The sequence below is a fragment of the Panthera uncia genome, chromosome D4, assembly GCF_023721935.1.
Source record: "Panthera uncia isolate 11264 chromosome D4, Puncia_PCG_1.0, whole genome shotgun sequence".
Classification (NCBI taxonomy): domain Eukaryota; kingdom Metazoa; phylum Chordata; class Mammalia; order Carnivora; family Felidae; genus Panthera; species Panthera uncia.
This window is the reverse complement of record NC_064807.1, coordinates 21,995,415-22,012,819: the sequence shown is the minus strand read 5'-3', so window position 1 is coordinate 22,012,819 and position 17,405 is coordinate 21,995,415. Positions and strand designations below refer to the sequence as shown.

The following is a 17,405-nucleotide window of genomic DNA, read 5'->3' as shown; positions in this document are numbered from 1 at the left end:
TGGAGAGACTTAACTTTAAAATTACATGTGGACACCAAGCCTATGCTGCATTCTTCAGGGCACTGGGGCAGCTGTAAAGTTGAGTGTGCTGTGGCACTGCCCTTAATGCATCTATCTGGTCAGTGTCTGGACAAGGAGACTTCAGAGCTGATAACATCGAAAACACAGGCAGGTGCATTTATTGGACGCTGTTTACACCTGAGCACAAGCTGCTCCTCCCCTCCATGGCTCAGCTTTTAGGAATACGCATTAACACTTTCAGGAGTTTTCTTAAATCTCCTGTGTCCTATTGGGGGCGGCGGGGGAGGGGGGGTGGCGATGAGTCTGGGTCGGAAGGGTTAGTTTTTAGCAGACATTTACTAAGGTAATTAGTTTAGGGATCCAGCCAGCTCACCTTTCAGCCCCACACACTGTGCTAAAGACAGTACTCGGAGCTACTCTGTATTGAATTGCATGGGTCCCTCCCTCTGCTTTTATGAAAGCCTCCTGCATTTGTATAGCTTGAATGGTCATGAATCAAAGCTCAGCTCACTTCGGTGTCAGCCCCTGCAGTGGGCAAAGAGGCTTCAGATTGCCTCCTGGTCCCCAGTTTTGATTTCCTCCTGTGTGTGGTTGAGCTGGGAATGCTCCCATGGTGAAGTCCACAGTTTTCACGAGGAGGCTTTGAGAGCCAGCCACCTGGCTATCATCTTGGACTGGTTAGGAGCGAAGACCCCCCCCCCCCCCCCCAATCCCCCACCCCGGCTTTTAAAAATTTGTTTCTGGTACATGCCATTGCATTAGGGGTGGTCTGACTTAAAGGTTTTCCCCAGCCCCTTCCATTTTACATTGTGGCAGAGAAAGGTTACATAATTGTCTGTTGGCCCTGGACATCCTCTTGTTAGTTCTCCTACATCTTGCAGAAATTGGGGTTATCTGGGCTTTGTGAAGGAGATTTTTGCACAGCTCCTTCAGTATTGTTCAAGGCAGTAACACATCACTGAACAAATTGCCCCCTTGCATATGCTAATCCCGTACTTAAAAGGACTCATTGTAACTTGTTCTGATGCTTTAGCCTGAGGGGAGATGGGAATTGAAGGGATGGCAGATCGTGTCATGTGACCCCCAAATACCTAAAATGCTTGTTTTCTTTGGGTCAACAGTTCCTACTTGGCACTTGCGAATGAAAGTCTCCTGTGTGGTTGGTAGAAAAGATTAGTCCTTGCTCCTGCTTTTGTGTGGGGGAGCTGGCCTAGCTGTTGAAGATTCACTGGCTGAAATGCCCGCTTTGGGTCTTAAATTTCAGTGCTATTGGCAAGGAACACCAAATCTTATTTTCAACAGTAAATTAAAAGAATTCAAAAGAGTTCCTTCATTGTTGCTGTGGAAAATGTGATTTGCCTTTTAGGAAGCCACGCTGTTAATCTCACCTCTCTCGGTGTGTGTTTTTTGAGGAGCACACATTGACTGTTACAGTCACAGAATACGTCTAATAGAATAATCTCAGGTTCTGCTCATAGGCCATTTATATTCCTGACCAGGAAATCGCAGTGGGAAAGAATAAAAAACACATCCTCATGTAAACATCAAGCTCCCATTTCTCTAACAGTAAAAAGAACGGAAGAACATTTTAAGTGAGTAGGGCCTGAAGGATCCACCAGGCTTCAGATGGTTTGATTGCATAGTCAGGGTCTCTCTTTTAAGTGCTTGAACCTCCATAAATGTTTGCCATCAAAGTCTTCAGCCAAGATGAATTAAATGGAATGAAAGGCTGTGTAGGTATCACCTTTCTAATATAGCTGTCACATCCAGGTTGGGTTTTCATGTGTACAAAGAGACCTGGGAAGGAATCCTTGATTTTTTTTTTTTTTTTTTTTTTTTTTTTGTCTTGCAGAGTAATTCCCTCTTGGTCCCAGACAGTCTAAGGGGCACAGATAAACGCAGAAATGGGCCTGAATTTTCCAATGACATCAAAAAAAGAAAGGTGGATGACAAGGACTCCAGCCACTATGTAAGTAAATAAAGGACTTGAAACAGTATTTGTTTGCTTACTTCTAAGTGAACATACAAGCGTACTCTAAGATTTTAGTAATAATCTCACATCCTTTAAATTTCTAATACTATAAAGAGAACAGATTCTTACATTATAAGGTACTGTTTCCCTCTAGAGCTGTAAATTATGCTCTGTCAGGCTCACTATTACATTTTAGGCTTTCTGCCTAAGTTCCTCCTAAGAGGGGATTTAAGCATGCAGGACTACCTTTGTGGACTTGAAGCCTGTGCTTTTGCATAGGGCCCTGCTCTTAAAGGGACCTTGCCCTTGGTTTAATGCTCTGCTCTCATCATCTTCAAATTCTCAATTTTTGAACAAGGGCCTGCATCTTCTTTCTGTCCTCGGCCCTACAAATTCGGTAGCCTGTCCTGCTAAAATAATCAGGGTAAGAATTTCACTGTTACAGAATACCTTTTGGGATGCTGTTCTGTTGATGTATTCAGACTCCTATTCGGTCTTGAGGTATAGATCATCCTCTTGAACAGCAAGCAGTTTAGCGATGTAAGTCCGTTGGTGAAAATGGGAAAAACTCTGAAGGCATCTAAATCAGACCCTGCAGACTGAGAACACAGGCCTGTGGAGGGAGGGCACTTGACTCAGATCTAGCTGCAACCACATTCACAAGGAGAGCAAACCAAGCCACATGGCGATTGGCTCAGGTCCGAGGGTCATAAACTGCAGCTGATAGATGACTTGGCGTTTTCTGTGTGTCCCTGAGTGTGTCTATTTCAAGATGGACACATTCCTGGGAACAGCATGAGACCAGAATGCTGTATTAGGCCACTTCTTGTTGCTTGTGGAAGAAGTGTCCGCCTCTGGCTGGCATGCAGGTTATATGGGGGTTTACACGCTAGGCCTCTCGGCCTCCTTCTGGCCGGCTCAAGCCAAGAGCCAACAGTGGGTAATATTTCCTGAGCAACAGCTTGTTAGTATCAGGTACTGTGTGCTTTTACATGGATTGTTTCATTGGGCTCTTAACTCTGTGAGTTCAGTGCCATGACTTCCATTTTAGAGGAAGAAACTGAGGCACAGAGCTTGTAAGTGATTTGCCCAAGGTCAGAGTTAGTGGCAGAGCCTGGAGGCAGTCTAACTCCAGAATGCATTGTCTTCACCAGGCTAAGATTCCCAAACTGAGGGTCTAGGAATGGATATTTTGCCAGAGGTCCTTGTATTGGTACACACTTTGCACTATGATAACATTCCCAGGACATGACATGCAGAAATTTGGAGGTTGCCGATAATACAGTTTTGAGTTCTGCATGAGGCTTGTGTAGATATTTAGTAGCAAGTGATCGAGAACAGAATCCATAGCTGTGCCTTACTGTTTTATAACCTGCTTATATTAGGTATGGCCGGTTGTATAGGTAGTTCAGGGTGATGTGTTGACATGATGTTGGAGAGTCTGGGGCGAAGTCCTCAGACCTTAGCTCTTTGATGACCTTCACACTGTACTGTGAAGGCTTAACATTGGCGGAAGCGTCCAGTGCAAAGCTGATTGAAATTACAGACTCCTTAAGGACTTCACAGGCTCATTGTAGTAAATGAGTTATTTGCTACTTTTTGCCAGTTTGTACAATATGTGAACCATTTTTGTGATTGTTTTTCTAAAAGGGAAAACCTTTTGGCTTCTATTTTTCACTGCCGCTGTCTTTGGGTTCTTAACGCCTGAAAAACATTTGTGCTTTTCTGAAGTCTTTTACTAAGAGAGAAAGCAAATTTTCTTTAGTATTAACTTTTTTTTATTATTACATAAAAATATTTCTTTCAATAGGCTGTTATTTTGAATTATCCAGGCTTCCTCACTGGTTATAATTTTATGTTGTTACAGTGAATTGCATGGTGCTTTAACAACAATGATTAAAGTAAATCTAGTAACACACTGTTGGAAGAAAGTAAATTGGGTCTTCCACATGTAACATTCTAGGTACAGTTAGAAAAAAACATTTAAGGGGCTCCTGGGTGGCTCAGTTGGTTAAACAGCTGACTTCAGCTCAGGTCATGATCTCACGGTTCGTGAGTTCAAGCCCTGTGTGGGGCTCTATGCTGACACCTCAGAGCCTGGAGCCTGCTTCGGAGTCTGTGTCTCCCTCTCTCTCTCTGCCCCTCCCCAGCTTCTGCTCTCTCTCTTCCCTCTCTTTCTAAAAATAAATAAACATTTTAAAAAGAAGAAAACATTTAAAAGGTATGAATTTAAAGTTGAAGATAACTTTCTAGTTGAACATAGAAGCCCCTTAGAAAGCCATTGTGGCTAATATTCGCCCTCATACTTATTAGTACAAATTGTCAGACACTTGTGTATTCGTAATTAACAGTGACATCAGGAAAAGGATTGTTTAGATCATAAATTCGTCACCAGGGGCGCCTGGGTGGCGCAGTCGGTTAAGCGTCCGACTTCAGCCAGGTCACGATCTCGCGGTCCGTGAGTTCGAGCCCCGCGTCAGGCTCTGGGCTGATGGCTCGGAGCCTGGAGCCTGTTTCCGATTCTGTGTCTCCCTCTCTCTCTGCCCCTCCCCCGTTCATGCTCTGTCTCTCTCTGTCCCAAAAATAAACAAAAAACGTTGAAAAAAAAAATTTAAAAATAAATTCGTCACCTACTACTTTTTGAGAACCGGGACCCATGGCAACATCATACTTCTTTCATGCACCCATTGTATTACTCTGTACTAAAGGACGCGAAGCCTTTTGGCTAAGAAAGTAGACTTTTTCAGTCTGCCCTAAACTTGATGTAGGAATGATAACATAATTGAATAGCCTTTCTGAAGCTTTTTCAAACTTAGTGCAACCTTGCAGTTTCCTTGATTAGCAAATTTTATGGCTTTATGAAGAGAAAATAAAAGCCCAAGGGCAGGACTCTAGCGCCTCCAGATTTTGCCGTCCTGTGTTCCTTCCATCTCTCCAAAAATATTCCAAACTCATTGCCAACAAGGTTTATTCTTAACATGTCCTAACGTTATTCCAGTTGAGTGGATAGCTTTGTTGTTTTTAGTTTTTTGCTGTTTTTTTTCCTCAGTAATTAGTAACCCAATGGGAACATGGTTTAAGTTTGTCTTTGTAATTACAAATTGTCTATGAACACGAGATTTGTTGGCTGTCTTCAAGAATGATACACACAAAGCAATGACATGAAATTGTATTCTTAACATCCAGTGGGAAAGAGTCCTCTTATACTTATAAAGACACGGCGGATTTTAGATTATAAAAGAGATTCAGCTGTTACAAGCATTTATTGAGCTCTTACTAGGTACCCAGTGTTTGCAACTTGCGCTCACCAGTATGATATGTAGCAGGTATGCAACTGCAACAGTTCCTCGCTGGAGCTTTGCGTAGCCCCAGGTCAGATAAGTAGCGGGGAGGTGGTGTTAATGACAAGGGGCTGGCAATCTGGAATGGAACCTGTAGGCATGTCCTAGGCCATTTTTTAGTCTGTCTGCTACCAAGAACTCTTGAAATTTAACTGGGCCTCCAACCCTTTAATAAATGGCATTAAAATGTCTTTTTCCAGGACAGCGATGGTGACAAAAGCGATGACAACTTAGTTGTGGATGTGTCTAACGAGGTAACCATTCATTTTCTCAGAGTTTATGTTCAGAGTGACTTGAGAAAACAGAACGGTGGAGCCATGGTGTTTGGTTTCTTACAACTTTACACGTTAAAAACTTAGTGGCTATGGGGCGCCTGGGTGGCGCAGTCGGTTAAGCGTCCGACTTCAGCCAGGTCACGATCTCGCGGTCCGTGAGTTCGAGCCCCGCGTCAGGCTCTGGGCTGATGGCTTGGAGCCTGGAGCCTGTTTCCGATTCTGTGTCTCCCTCTCTCTCTGCCCCTCCCCCGTTCATGCTCTGTCTCTCTCTGTCCCAAAAATAAATAAAAAACGTTGAAAAAAAAATTAAAAAAAAAAAAAAACAACTTAGTGGCTGTTCACGGGTGGAACGACAGTGGTCTACCTGATGAGAACTTTTGTTTCCTTTAAAAAGAAAAATCTGTTTTCCCTATCATTTTGGATTTGTATGCTGGATATCTGGTGCTCCTTTCTTTCCTGTGCCCTCTGGGCAAAGTATGAGCATGAGGGGAGGATATGATAGTTCCTAGAAAACTTCCTCTGTGCTGTCTTCATGGGTGTGTTTGCAAATACCATCCTGGTAATGATAACAACATTGCACACCCCCAAGTCCCCCAGATCTAAAGGACTTAGAGCGCCCTCCTTTAATTTAGAGAATTGGTGTGGAAATAGAGTCTGTAAAGCGCAAGGTCCGTCCATTGTAAATGAAATCACGAAAACTTTACTTATGCTTGTTGAGGACCCTTCTTCTCCGCGAGCAAGCCCTGCCCATTCACCCAGGGAAAACGGGATCGACAAAAACCGTCTGCTGAAGAAAGATGCTTCTAGCAGCCCAGCATCCACAGCCTCCTCGGGAAGCTCCACTTCTTTGAAATCCAAAGAAATGAGCTTGGTAGGTCATAAGAGCCATCACTTGCCCATTTAGCAGTTTACTTATCCTTTGTGGTTCAGAGGACCCTCAAGTATTTGAAACGTGGGGATTTTTTTTTTTTTTTTTTACTGAGTGAGAGTCCTGTTTTTAAGTGTTTAAAGTGAGTCTGCTCCTCGTACTCTTTGTCCCACACAGTGTTTTCCTTTCTCCCTCTCAGTAGGCTCTTTTGGGCCATGATTAGAGAGCTTCCACGTCCATTACCCTTTTACTGGACAACCTCGTAGGTCCTGAGAAATCCTCATTTTCTTAAGCTGTCCATTTTGCCTTGTATTAAACTGACCCATTGTGTCAGGGCATGTTGGAATTGGGTTGGGGTCAGAGTGGGGAGGTACTCAAATGGCCCCGGGGCCCAGGGGAAGCCTGGAACTGGCATGGGGAGGGCAGAGCCTTGGAGCCTGTTCATGCTTTCAACCGTTCAGCAAATACTGGGGAGCGTGTCATCTCATAACTCACAAAAACCGAGCCATAACAACCCTGTGTTTGATTCCTACACAGTCTTCCTAGGCATTATCCCATTTCACTGATGGGGAGGAAAGCCTGAGGAGCTTGCCAAGTTTACACAGCCCATCAGATCCATGGCCAGAGGGGGCTGGGGTCTCTCCCTAGCCCGTGCATGCTCTTTGCTACCCCACAGCACTTCTCAGGCCTGGATTTAAAGAATGAAAGGTTGAGATGACGAGGATGATGCCCTGTAACCCCGTTACTGACTCCTGAAGGCCTCTGTGCTCGCGGGTCCACACCGGTTATGTAGGCAAGCGGGTGGCCGTGTGAAACTCCACACACATCTCTCAAACTGATAAGACTCCTTCTCGGGCTTTTGCCTTTGAGATGCCGGTTTGCTTCTCATCAGATCAGTGGCCCTGCTGCCTCTCACCATTCATCTCAATTCCACTGCTACTAAAAGGCAAGATTAGAAAATAGAGATCCTCCCTCTGACATTCTTGGTGACCGGGCCATTTGTTTCTGAGTGACTGGGAATTTTTCTCTGGGTGGTCATCATTCTAACTTGGCCCAGTTCCAAAGTCCACACGCCTGATGGAAAAATACTTTTTAAAATAAAATCTGTGGAGGAAGAAGTGTGATCATGTTCTGTGTCTCTAGCTAGAGTTTTAATTCTGGCAGGAAGAGGAAAGGTCAACATTTCTCGCTCACAAGTTAATGCTGTCAGCATTGTGTGGATTTATGGAAATTGGCTGAGGGAGTAGCTAGAAGGTGCCCAGTGTCCCAGCTGCTGTTGTGATAAATTGTGTAATATGGCTTGGATTAAAAATAATACTCATTTAATTTGTTTAATGATACCAGCATGAAAAAGCCAGCACGCCTGTTCTGAAATCCAGCACACCGACGCCTCGGAGCGACATGCCAACGCCGGGCACCAGCGCCACTCCAGGACTCCGTCCAGGCCTCGGCAAGCCTCCAGCCATGGACCCCCTCGTTAACCAAGCCGGTAGAGCATTGCTTCTTGTTGTGCTTTGTTTTGTTTTTTCCCTTTCCCGGCTTGGTTCGTTGTCTGTGCACTCCTGACGCCATTTCCCCATGAATATGAAATGCACTTACTGCCTGCCTGCCTCCTTCCTATCCCTGAAAAGCCATGATAAGAAACAGATGTTTGTCCTGAGAGGTTCAGCAGCTGCACCCTGTTCGGTCTCCGACTGTTTACATTTGGCGTTTTTAAAAAATTTATTTCCAAATAATCCAAATCCTAGGAACTTCGATGAAGTTTCCGATAATAATTCCGCATGTAAGCTCCTTCCCGAACTGTCACTGTGTGTCTGAGTTCCCTAACTCTGACTGAAACGGGTGGCCCAAGTGTGCTGCTTGCTCACGTTACTTGGCGGGTTTTCTGCCGGCTCATCCCTCAGGAATCACTGGTCTCTCTGGCAGGAGAAATTGGGAGGGTTTCGCTGAGAGTCGAGCGAATAAATTGGTAACTTTTGACTTTATCTTCCTTAACATCTTGGGCCCAGAGGAAAATAGGCCCCAGAATATTCCTCCTGAACCTATGCTTTGGCTTACTAAACCCAGGGTCAGGTTTTTGTTTGGAATTGGTACCAAGGAGCGGAAAGTTTGAACTGAAGGAGAAATCTTGGATTTTATCCAAACCTTCTTTTGGGATTAAGTCAAGTAGACAGGTAGTGTGTGGGCCTTGGTTTGCCATCTATGAATTGGGTACGATACTGCTGCTTCATTTTAATTCCCTGATTTCTCAGTGGTGCCAAGCCTATACCAAGGAGGAAGTGCGTGGGCAGTGCTTTCCTTGGGGTCTCTTTTTCCCTGGAGAGGACTTCAGCCAAGTTGGTGGTGATCAAACCACCCACCCAAGCTTTCCCGGCTTGTCCTCGCCTCTCGTGAACGGCGCTAGAAGGGACCCCGGAGCTGACAGTCAGGCTGGACCACAGCGGCCGGCTGAGTCACGTCACGCGCGCGGCTTGTGCTTCCTTGCAGCGGCCGGCCTGAGGACGCCGCTGGCGGTGCCCGGCCCGTACCCTGCCCCGTTCGGGATGGTGCCCCACGCCGGCATGAACGGGGAGCTGACCAGCCCCGGCGCTGCCTACGCCAGCCTGCACAACATGTCCCCGCAGATGAGCGCGGCCGCCGCCGCCGCCGCCGTGGTGGCCTACGGGCGCTCCCCGATGGTAGGTGTCCCCGCCCGCGCCTGCGGAACAGAGCCCCAGTGTCCCGGCGCCTGCTGCCCTCAGCATGCCGCTTCGTGACGTTAGGGCCCACCGCGTCTTGGATCACTGTTTTTGTGGGTGAAATGAGGCAGTGTTAAGGAGCTGCTTTGATGGCTCCGGGGACGTCCGATTTTCTCCCCCAAGGTAGATTTTTTTTATTTGTTTATTTTTTGGAAGGTGATGGAATGACTCAAATAGCTTACAGACGCCTTTTCATGCATTTTCTTGAGGTTTCCCCCCCCCCTTTAATTATTAGGAAAAAATATTTGAGAAGCTGTAACTTGTTCTTTCTGTGCCTTTATTATTCTTTAAACCCAACAGTGTGGCTCAGGTATAAGCAGGGATCTCTCAGAGCAACAGGGAGAAAACAGGGATGACTGAAGCCTTCAGGCATGTTGCCGTGTTCTTGCCCTGCCTTTTGCCACTGTGTAAACCACCTCCTTTTTGATCCAGAAGATACAAAACTGCATGTAAAGGGTAAAATCAACTGTAATCCTTGACTGCATCGGAGAAAGGGAATAGATTATACCGAATAGAAGTCCCGATATATTCTCTTGACCGGAATATGTTGTGTTCATATTTCTCCTCTCCCCTCTTCAGATAGCGTTACCTCCAGTAGTTGGGGCTGAGAGTGAAGTTTGTGTTTTTTTCTCTTACATTGCACTAGTAGGAACGGCTGTGCAGTAGAGGGCAAGATAGTTTTTTTTGGCTTTTTTTAAAATTACTTTTGACGGGCAGGGGAGGGGCCGAGAGAGAGGTAGACACAGAATCTGAAGCAGGCTCTAGGCTCAGAGCTGTCAGCACAGAACCCAGTGTGGGTCTTGAACCCACGAATTGTGAGATCGTGACCTAAGCCGAAGTCGGACGCTTAACCAGCTGAGCCACCCAGGCACCCCGAGGGCAAGATAGTTTAAAGCAAAGTGGGCAGCCAAGGGGCTAGGTATCTTCGTTAGGGCGCACAAACTAGGGAACCTATGAATGTTTAAGCAGTAACTGTGAAACTGGGAGGTTATTTTGCCCCCTTGGGACATTTGGTAATATGTGGAGACACTTTTTACGATCAGTAGCACTGATACTTTTGGTACGTATTGTGTAGAAGCCAGGGGTGCTGCTAAACGTCCTGCCATGCCCAGGACAGCCCCAAACCATCCGGCCCAAAAGCATTGATCGTGCCAAGGTCAAGGAGTCCTGACTCAGGCAGCATACTGCTCTCTGCACTTGTTTGGGCAAGGCAGGCCATCCTAAGTCCACAGGAAGTATTTACTGTGGGAAGCTGGATCTCCACGTACAAGTAGACCATGCTCCAGCCCACCTCCCCAAAAAGATGCGTAGCTTGTCATCTAGAGGTGCTTGTATTACTTCTTGCATTATAATTTTTCTTTTGAAAAATGTTAGCACATGTTCCTGTTCCTGTTTATGTTGCTTTGGAGATCTAGGAGTTTCTAGTGAAAAGTCTTTATAGATGTTCACAAAGTGCGTACGCTATATAAACTGAGTCTTCAATGCCTTATTTTGTTTCCAGGTTGGGTTTGATCCTCCCCCTCACATGAGAGTACCTACAATCCCTCCCAACCTGGCAGGAATCCCTGGGGGGAAACCGTAAGTACCTCTAACTCCTCAGTTTTGTTTTAAAGGCAATTACTTAGTCATGGGTATTAGAAGACTAGAATTCCAAAGGGAGCACAGGCTTGGGCGTTTCCAAGGAGATTTCTAGTGCCTTTTCCTGAGGAGTGTTAACACTTTCTATAAATAGGCACCTTGTAGGTGTCATGCCTCTGTCTTCTCACTATGGGTGATCTCATGCATTTAGTTATTTCTGGAGAGAAGCTGTTGTAGACAGGGACCAGGAGGAAGGCAAGAACCGGGGGTGGTTGGCCCTCCTTGCTTGACCCTTCTTCAGAAAGCTGCCCTGGTTTGCCTTTGGTCAGAGGGTAGCTGCTGGAGATTTCCAACAGGACTGTGTTGTGAGCAGTAAGCTGTCACAAACTCTTGAAATCTCAAACTTGAAACGAGTTGTCTTTTTACCCAGCTCAGCGCTACCTTTTTGTTATTTTGGTGGAAACTAGAGTTGTGCAAAGGGTAGTTGTGGCATCTGGGCATCTGTTATTGGACCTCTCCGCCCGCCCACTGAAGTTTGGTGCGTGCTTTACTCTGAGAGGTCCAGAACTACAAAACACAGAATGGCTTTGACAGAAAACAAGAAAGATAGATTAAAGGGGCAAAAGAGCATTCAGAATTTGGAAAACCCTGTTGGTTATTCTCCCAGGGTCACTTAAAATCACTTGCTTCCATATGTTAGTAATTAGAAATGTGATTTTAAAGAATTCCGAAAGTTCTCAGTTTTTGTACAAAGCAGAGTAAACTACGGGTGTCTGTCTTATCTGCCATCATGCACTCTGCCTTTCTAGGACCTTTTACAATTTTGGTTTTTCCAAATAGGGTTGTGTGTCATAGGCCTTCAGTTCTTTTTCTTTTTCTTTCTTTTTTTTTTTTTAATGTTTATTTACTTTAAGAGAGAGTGAGCATGAGCGGGGGAGGGACAGAAAGAGAGAGCGAGAGAATCCCAAGCAGGCTCTGCGCTGTCAGCTCAGAGCCTAATGTGAGGCTTGAACTCACAGACCGTGAGGTCATGACCTGAGCTGAAATCAAGAGTCAGATGCTTAACTGACTGAGCCCCCCAGGCGCCCCCAGTTTATTTTTCTTATACTCTCTACCTTTGTGTGGTTGCTTTTAGCTTTTATTTATGTGTCCACTGTGTATTGTATATTACATTATTCTGAGTGGTCCATTCAACCACCTGCTCATCTTTGTGTGATTTTGATTGGAGCCTTTCTTCAAATTAACCAGCAGCGTGAGGAAGAATGGAATTCCTTACTCCCATCACCTGCATTTTGGAAAGCAGATTTCCATGGCTGTACTTCACATGCATTGTAATGTCTGTTTCATGGTAATTTGATTCATGACGAAATGAGAGTTTTGTCTACAGTAGGAACTGGTAGAGTTGTTAGGAATTTACAGTGACATCTAGGCCCAGGGAAGAGCAGGACTGGGGCAGGGGGAGGAGTGTTGCAAATGCTTTCTTACCTGGTAGATCTCTTCTGATTGAATAACCATGAACTGCTATGTCATGTATTTTGTTGGGTATGCCCCTCTGCATCCAGCCTGAGATGCCCCAGGGCACATAATGGGTATTTATCTGTTGTCTCTGGCAGTGTGGCTGTTGTGTGTCCTACAAACTGGTGAGAGGATAAAGGGCAAATGAGTAATGTGAATAAGAGGCAATAATTAATAGTAACTGATGAATCTTCAGGGGAATAATCCACAAGTAATGCCAAGTTCAACTGACCAGTAGGGAAAGCCGGTTTCAAGAGTTGGAGGTGTGGGGGTACGTCTGGCTGCCAGGACCCCACCCTGAATGGGATATGTGAGGCAGTTGGGGTGGGGTGACAAGAGCAATGAGCTGTCATGATGGTGTTGGAGGTTGCTGTGCAGAGGACTATTAACTCAGACCTAACTAGGTCCTTACAGTGGTGTGTGTGTTCATAATGCAATTAGACACCAAGTTTAAACCTTGTGTGAATGGTAATACTGGTGTCATTTACTAAAGCCAAAATATTCACGTCCTTGGCTTGTGAGCACCTTGGATTTCTTTGTGTTCACAGCTCCATTATAAGATACGACGTGTTCAGGGACAATGACAGTGGGTTCAGCAGCAGAGTTGTGAGGGCGAGTCTCTGGGTCCGAGTGGTCACTGCTCTCCAACACAGTGAAAATACATTTTTTAGGATTTTCTTTTAAGTTTGAGGGGAGCTATATTATGTGAGGATGATCGAGTTAATATCAGAGGGAAAAATGGGAGTTCACCATTGTCTTTGGGGTCTGGGCTATACATATTACTCCCCTTGTTTTGGTCCATTAATTAGCGTGAGAGGACTTCCTGTCCTCATTGTTGAGTAAAGGAATACTTCTTGAGGCAGTGCTTCTCCAGTTTTTTCCCAACATGACCAAGATTGGTACTCTGGTAACAGACAAGTACAGATGAATAGGGGAAGAAAGCTAGAAAATACAAGCCCAGGTTTTTTATTACAAGAGTCAGCTGTCAGGAACTGACTTTGTCAAGCTGCTGTAGAAACGTTTTCAACACCTACTCTCCATGAGTGAGCTGATGTCAGTGCAGAGAGTAGCAAATGTTTGCAGACCACACTTTGAGCAGCTTTGGTGTGAAGCACTTAAGAGAAATGGTGGAAAAACCAGCATGGCCAGGGTGAGGGTGGACAAGGTGTGGTAAAAGTTTGCAGGTGTCACCCTCTGAGAAATACCAATTGAAGTAATATTTGGGTAGGGTGATGGATGGCTGTCCGTGGACATTTAAGCAAGATCCATGTGTCAGACTCTGTGCTAGATGCTGGGCAGGCTCTAGGAAAGAGAATGTTCATCTTCCCTGCCTTTGGGGGCCTACTGATGTGGAAACATTAAAGGGACAAATGCTGTGATTACACTTGTGAGAGGTGCTGTGAAGGCAGAGCAGTGTAAAGAGTGACCACAGTTAGGATGGGAAGGGCTTCCTTGGGGTGAGGGAGATACACAGAAAGCTGAGGCTTGTGCAAGAGAAACAAGCCCACAGGGCAGAGAAAGTGGAAAAGGTGGGCCATTGTAGGTAGAGGGGACAGCCCATGACCTGTTCCTAGGGATTCATGTGCAAACGCATGGGTGCCTCCCGAGAGCGGGCAGTACAGCCAGAAGAGTTCAGTTGGGGCTGGAGGGACCTTCAAAGTGCCTCTAGCATAAATGTCTACCCGTGCATCAAGTCACCTATATAGCCTCTCCAGGTGGCTGTGTGCCTCTGACCGAGCATGTCTAGTGACAGGGACTTGCGGGTGCCTGAAGGAAGCCATTTTCCCTGGCTCCGTCAAAATTGCTCCAGCCCTTGAGCTGAGATCTGTCTCCTTGGAACCTTTATCCATCAGTCCTGGTCCTTTTCTACCCCTGGAGACCACACAGTGCACCATTAATCCATCGTCCCCACAATAGCCCTTCAGATATTTGGAGACCACCAGCTTGCCATGAGGCTTCTCTTCTGGCTGAATATGTCCGTTGCTTCAGCCCTCTCTTGTGGGATGTGATTTCAGGTCCCCACACCATCTGCTCACTAAAATCTAACAGTCACCTCTCTCTTGTCCCCTCTTTCATAGATTTCATTGAGACCTGCTACATAGGCATGGGGGACCCTATTGGAAGCTCACAGCTTAGTGATGGAGAGACTACATTAATCAAATAATCACAAAAATAAGTGCATAATCATAATTGAGAGAAGAGCTATGACTGAGAGGAACACTATCCCATCAAAGCATGTGACAGGCTGATCCTTTCTGAGAGGGTCAAGAAAGAGTGTTCTGAGCTGCTTTAACTCCATAGGGGCTGGACTTAAACCTCTAGGCTGAGGAACCTGTATATGCAAAGGCCCTGTGGCCTTACTTTTATTTTTTTTTAATCAAAGTGGAATAGAGCAAGGTAGGTGTCTTGTGTTGCCACTGTTCTGTACTTGTTGTTGGTGTCACAGTGATGTAAGATCTCAGTAGGGTTTCCCAGCCAACCTGGTCATTTTCCCTGTCTCCCTCACCCCCATAACAGTGTCTCCGAACTTCAGTTTGTTAAAGGCATCTTCCCCATTCTCTCTGACATCTGGCACAAACTGTAGCCTGTAATTCTTCCTTTTTTAAGTCACATTTTACCAATTTATTCGTTAAAATCCCCACTTATTTCCTACTCACTTTTGTCAGTAAGATCCTAGGTGAGTGCGCCCCCTTTTTATTTTTTTAAATGTTTATTTATTTATTTTGAGAGAGATTGAAAGAGAGAGAAAGTGAGCACAGGCAGGGAACGGGCAGAGAGAGGGAGAGAGTCCCAAACAGATTCCATGTTCAGCAAAGAGCCTGAGGCAGGGCTTGATCCTACAACCCTGGGATCACAACCTGAGCTGAAACCACGAGTTGGACATTTAACTGATTGAGCCACCCAGGCACCCCAAGTTTTCTCCCTTTTAAAGTGCTTACCTGGTTAGGTCTTTTCTTGCTTCAGAGATCTTCAGGAGTTGCACATAAACTCATGATGGGGGACATTCAAGGCCCTTCTGGTAGTATTACCCCCACCTGGCTTTTCTAGCCTCATGTCATGTGTTCCTTGCATCTTGTGCTTGGGCTGAAAGAGATAACGTTCCATTCCCTGAAAGCCTTTCCTTTTTCTCTGGAGCAGTGACCCTTCTACCAGTCTTACCTCTTCCTGTGGGAATACTTCTTGTCCTTCCTGTCTAGCCACTTCTGTTGCGGCCTTAACTCGAAGCCTTCACTGGTGCCTTGTTAAATGTGAGCCCTCTCCAGGAGCACCTTGTAACATCTTGTGACATGTTGCACACCATGGCCTTGAGTTATCATCATGTGTGCATGTCATACTTGTACCTGCTTCTTCCCCAGTAGAATTGAAGCTTCTGAAGTCCCTCTGTCCCTCTGAGCTCATATACCCAGTAAACACATATTTGGTGCATTGAGTAGGTGGGAGATGAGTCCAGGATTGTGTAAGACTCTATGATTCATCCTTTCCAAAGGAGATTCACATTTTGCATTTTAGAGTTCAGCACTGTTGATTTATAAGAGGTAACCCCGACTGTGTTTTCAAACCCTTGAGGCGAGATTTAATTGGTATTATTTGGTCAGCTTTATGTGAACTCACTTTTAGTTTTAGGAAATGTGCTCCCCTGAGCTTTGTGGAGATCCCCGGTAAGAGAAATTCTCAAGGTTAGTCAGGTTAACATCTCTTTGCTATGCTTCCCACTGCACTACCCCCAGGACGTCATTTTGGCCCTGATGTACTGGCTTCCTCCCCATAAATACTTGGGAGCTGGGCTCTACCTGCCTCATGTAGTAGCACCTAGAGGTCAGTAATAACTCAGACTAATAATAGTTTGGCTTAAGATTCCAGCTTAGTTCCAAGTTCCTTCACCCTGTGTTTTAATGCTAGACATGTAATTGAGAAATCTTACACCCACTCGTTTAGTGTTTAAATAAATCTTTAAAGTACCTTTTTGGAGTTGGAGCCTAAAGAGGAAAGAAAATCTTAACTACATATGGGGTAAAATTGCCTCTTAGGAAAACATGTTTTGCAGCAGTGAATAGAGGCCATCCCTGCTGCTAGCCAAGGAGACATTTCCGTGGTCAGTCCCCCCTCCCTCCCCAACTCCGTTTTCCATTCTTGATCTTGCTTCTGGTTCCTCTGTTGACGATGTCTAGATGTCTAGAATCCACAACTGGCTTGTTTAGTGGATTTGAAAATTAATTCAGCCCTCTTTTTACTTGGCATGGTTTTTGGGTATTTTTTGTCTATTAAATGCTGAAAGTAACTTGCCTGTTTTGTGCCATATTATCACCATTGGGTTTTGGTTTATTTTACGTATTTATTTTATTTTTTTTTTAATTTTTTTTGTAACGTTTATTTATTTTTGAGACAGAAAGAGACAGAGCATGAACGGGGGAGGAACAGAGAGAGAGGGAGACACAGAATCTGAAACAGGCTCCAGGCTCTGAGCTGTCAGCACAGAGCCCGACGCGGGGCTCGAACTCACGGACCGCGAGATCATGACCCGAGCCGAAGTCGGCCGCTTAACCGACTGAGCCACCCAGGCGCCCCACGTATTTATTTTTAAAGTTTATTTATTTATTTGGAGAGAGAGAGCACGTAAGCATGCGTAAGCAGGGGGGAGGGACATAGAGAGAGAGAGAGAATTCCAAGCAGCCTCTGCACTGTCAGCGAGGAGCCCTTCATGGGGCTCCATCTCATGAACTCCCAGATCATGACCTTAGCCGAAATCAAGAGTCGGACACTTAACCAACAGAGCCACCCAGATGCCGCATTTGGGTTTTGGTTTAATTTCTATTTTTATACTATTTGATCTTCTGGGATTGCAGAGTTAATTTCTTGAGAATCTGTTGAAATGTGAGGCCCTTTATTTTGATGTGTGTTATGTTTAGTTTCTAGACAGTTGTCCTCCCTGCACATATCTCCCTTCTCCCTCCTCACCTCCTCAGAAATGCCTTTCAGTTTATCAGATAGAAATGTAGTTTATTTCTTGCTCAGATAATGCTTCTTTGCCCATAGTAGTTGGTTCCTCTGCTAGACTTTTCAAATTCAGCTTAGAAATGACTGTATTTTAAACTTTTC

General features: G+C 45.3%; 1 protein-coding gene across 4 annotated transcripts in view; it reads left to right on the top strand.

The window, feature by feature from the left end:
- Positions 1-17,405, top strand: part of TLE1 (TLE family member 1, transcriptional corepressor) — a 91,430-nt gene that overhangs the window by 57,122 nt on the left and 16,903 nt on the right. For all 4 annotated transcript variants that reach the window (XM_049648813.1, XM_049648690.1, XM_049648860.1 and 1 more), the window contains 6 exons: positions 1,874-1,990; positions 5,535-5,588; positions 6,328-6,480; positions 7,822-7,966; positions 8,965-9,155; positions 10,717-10,793. In XM_049648813.1, the coding sequence (XP_049504770.1) occupies positions 1,874-1,990; positions 5,535-5,588; positions 6,328-6,480; positions 7,822-7,966; positions 8,965-9,155; positions 10,717-10,793 (737 nt within the window). The remainder of the gene's footprint in view (positions 1-1,873; positions 1,991-5,534; positions 5,589-6,327; positions 6,481-7,821; positions 7,967-8,964; positions 9,156-10,716; positions 10,794-17,405) is intronic.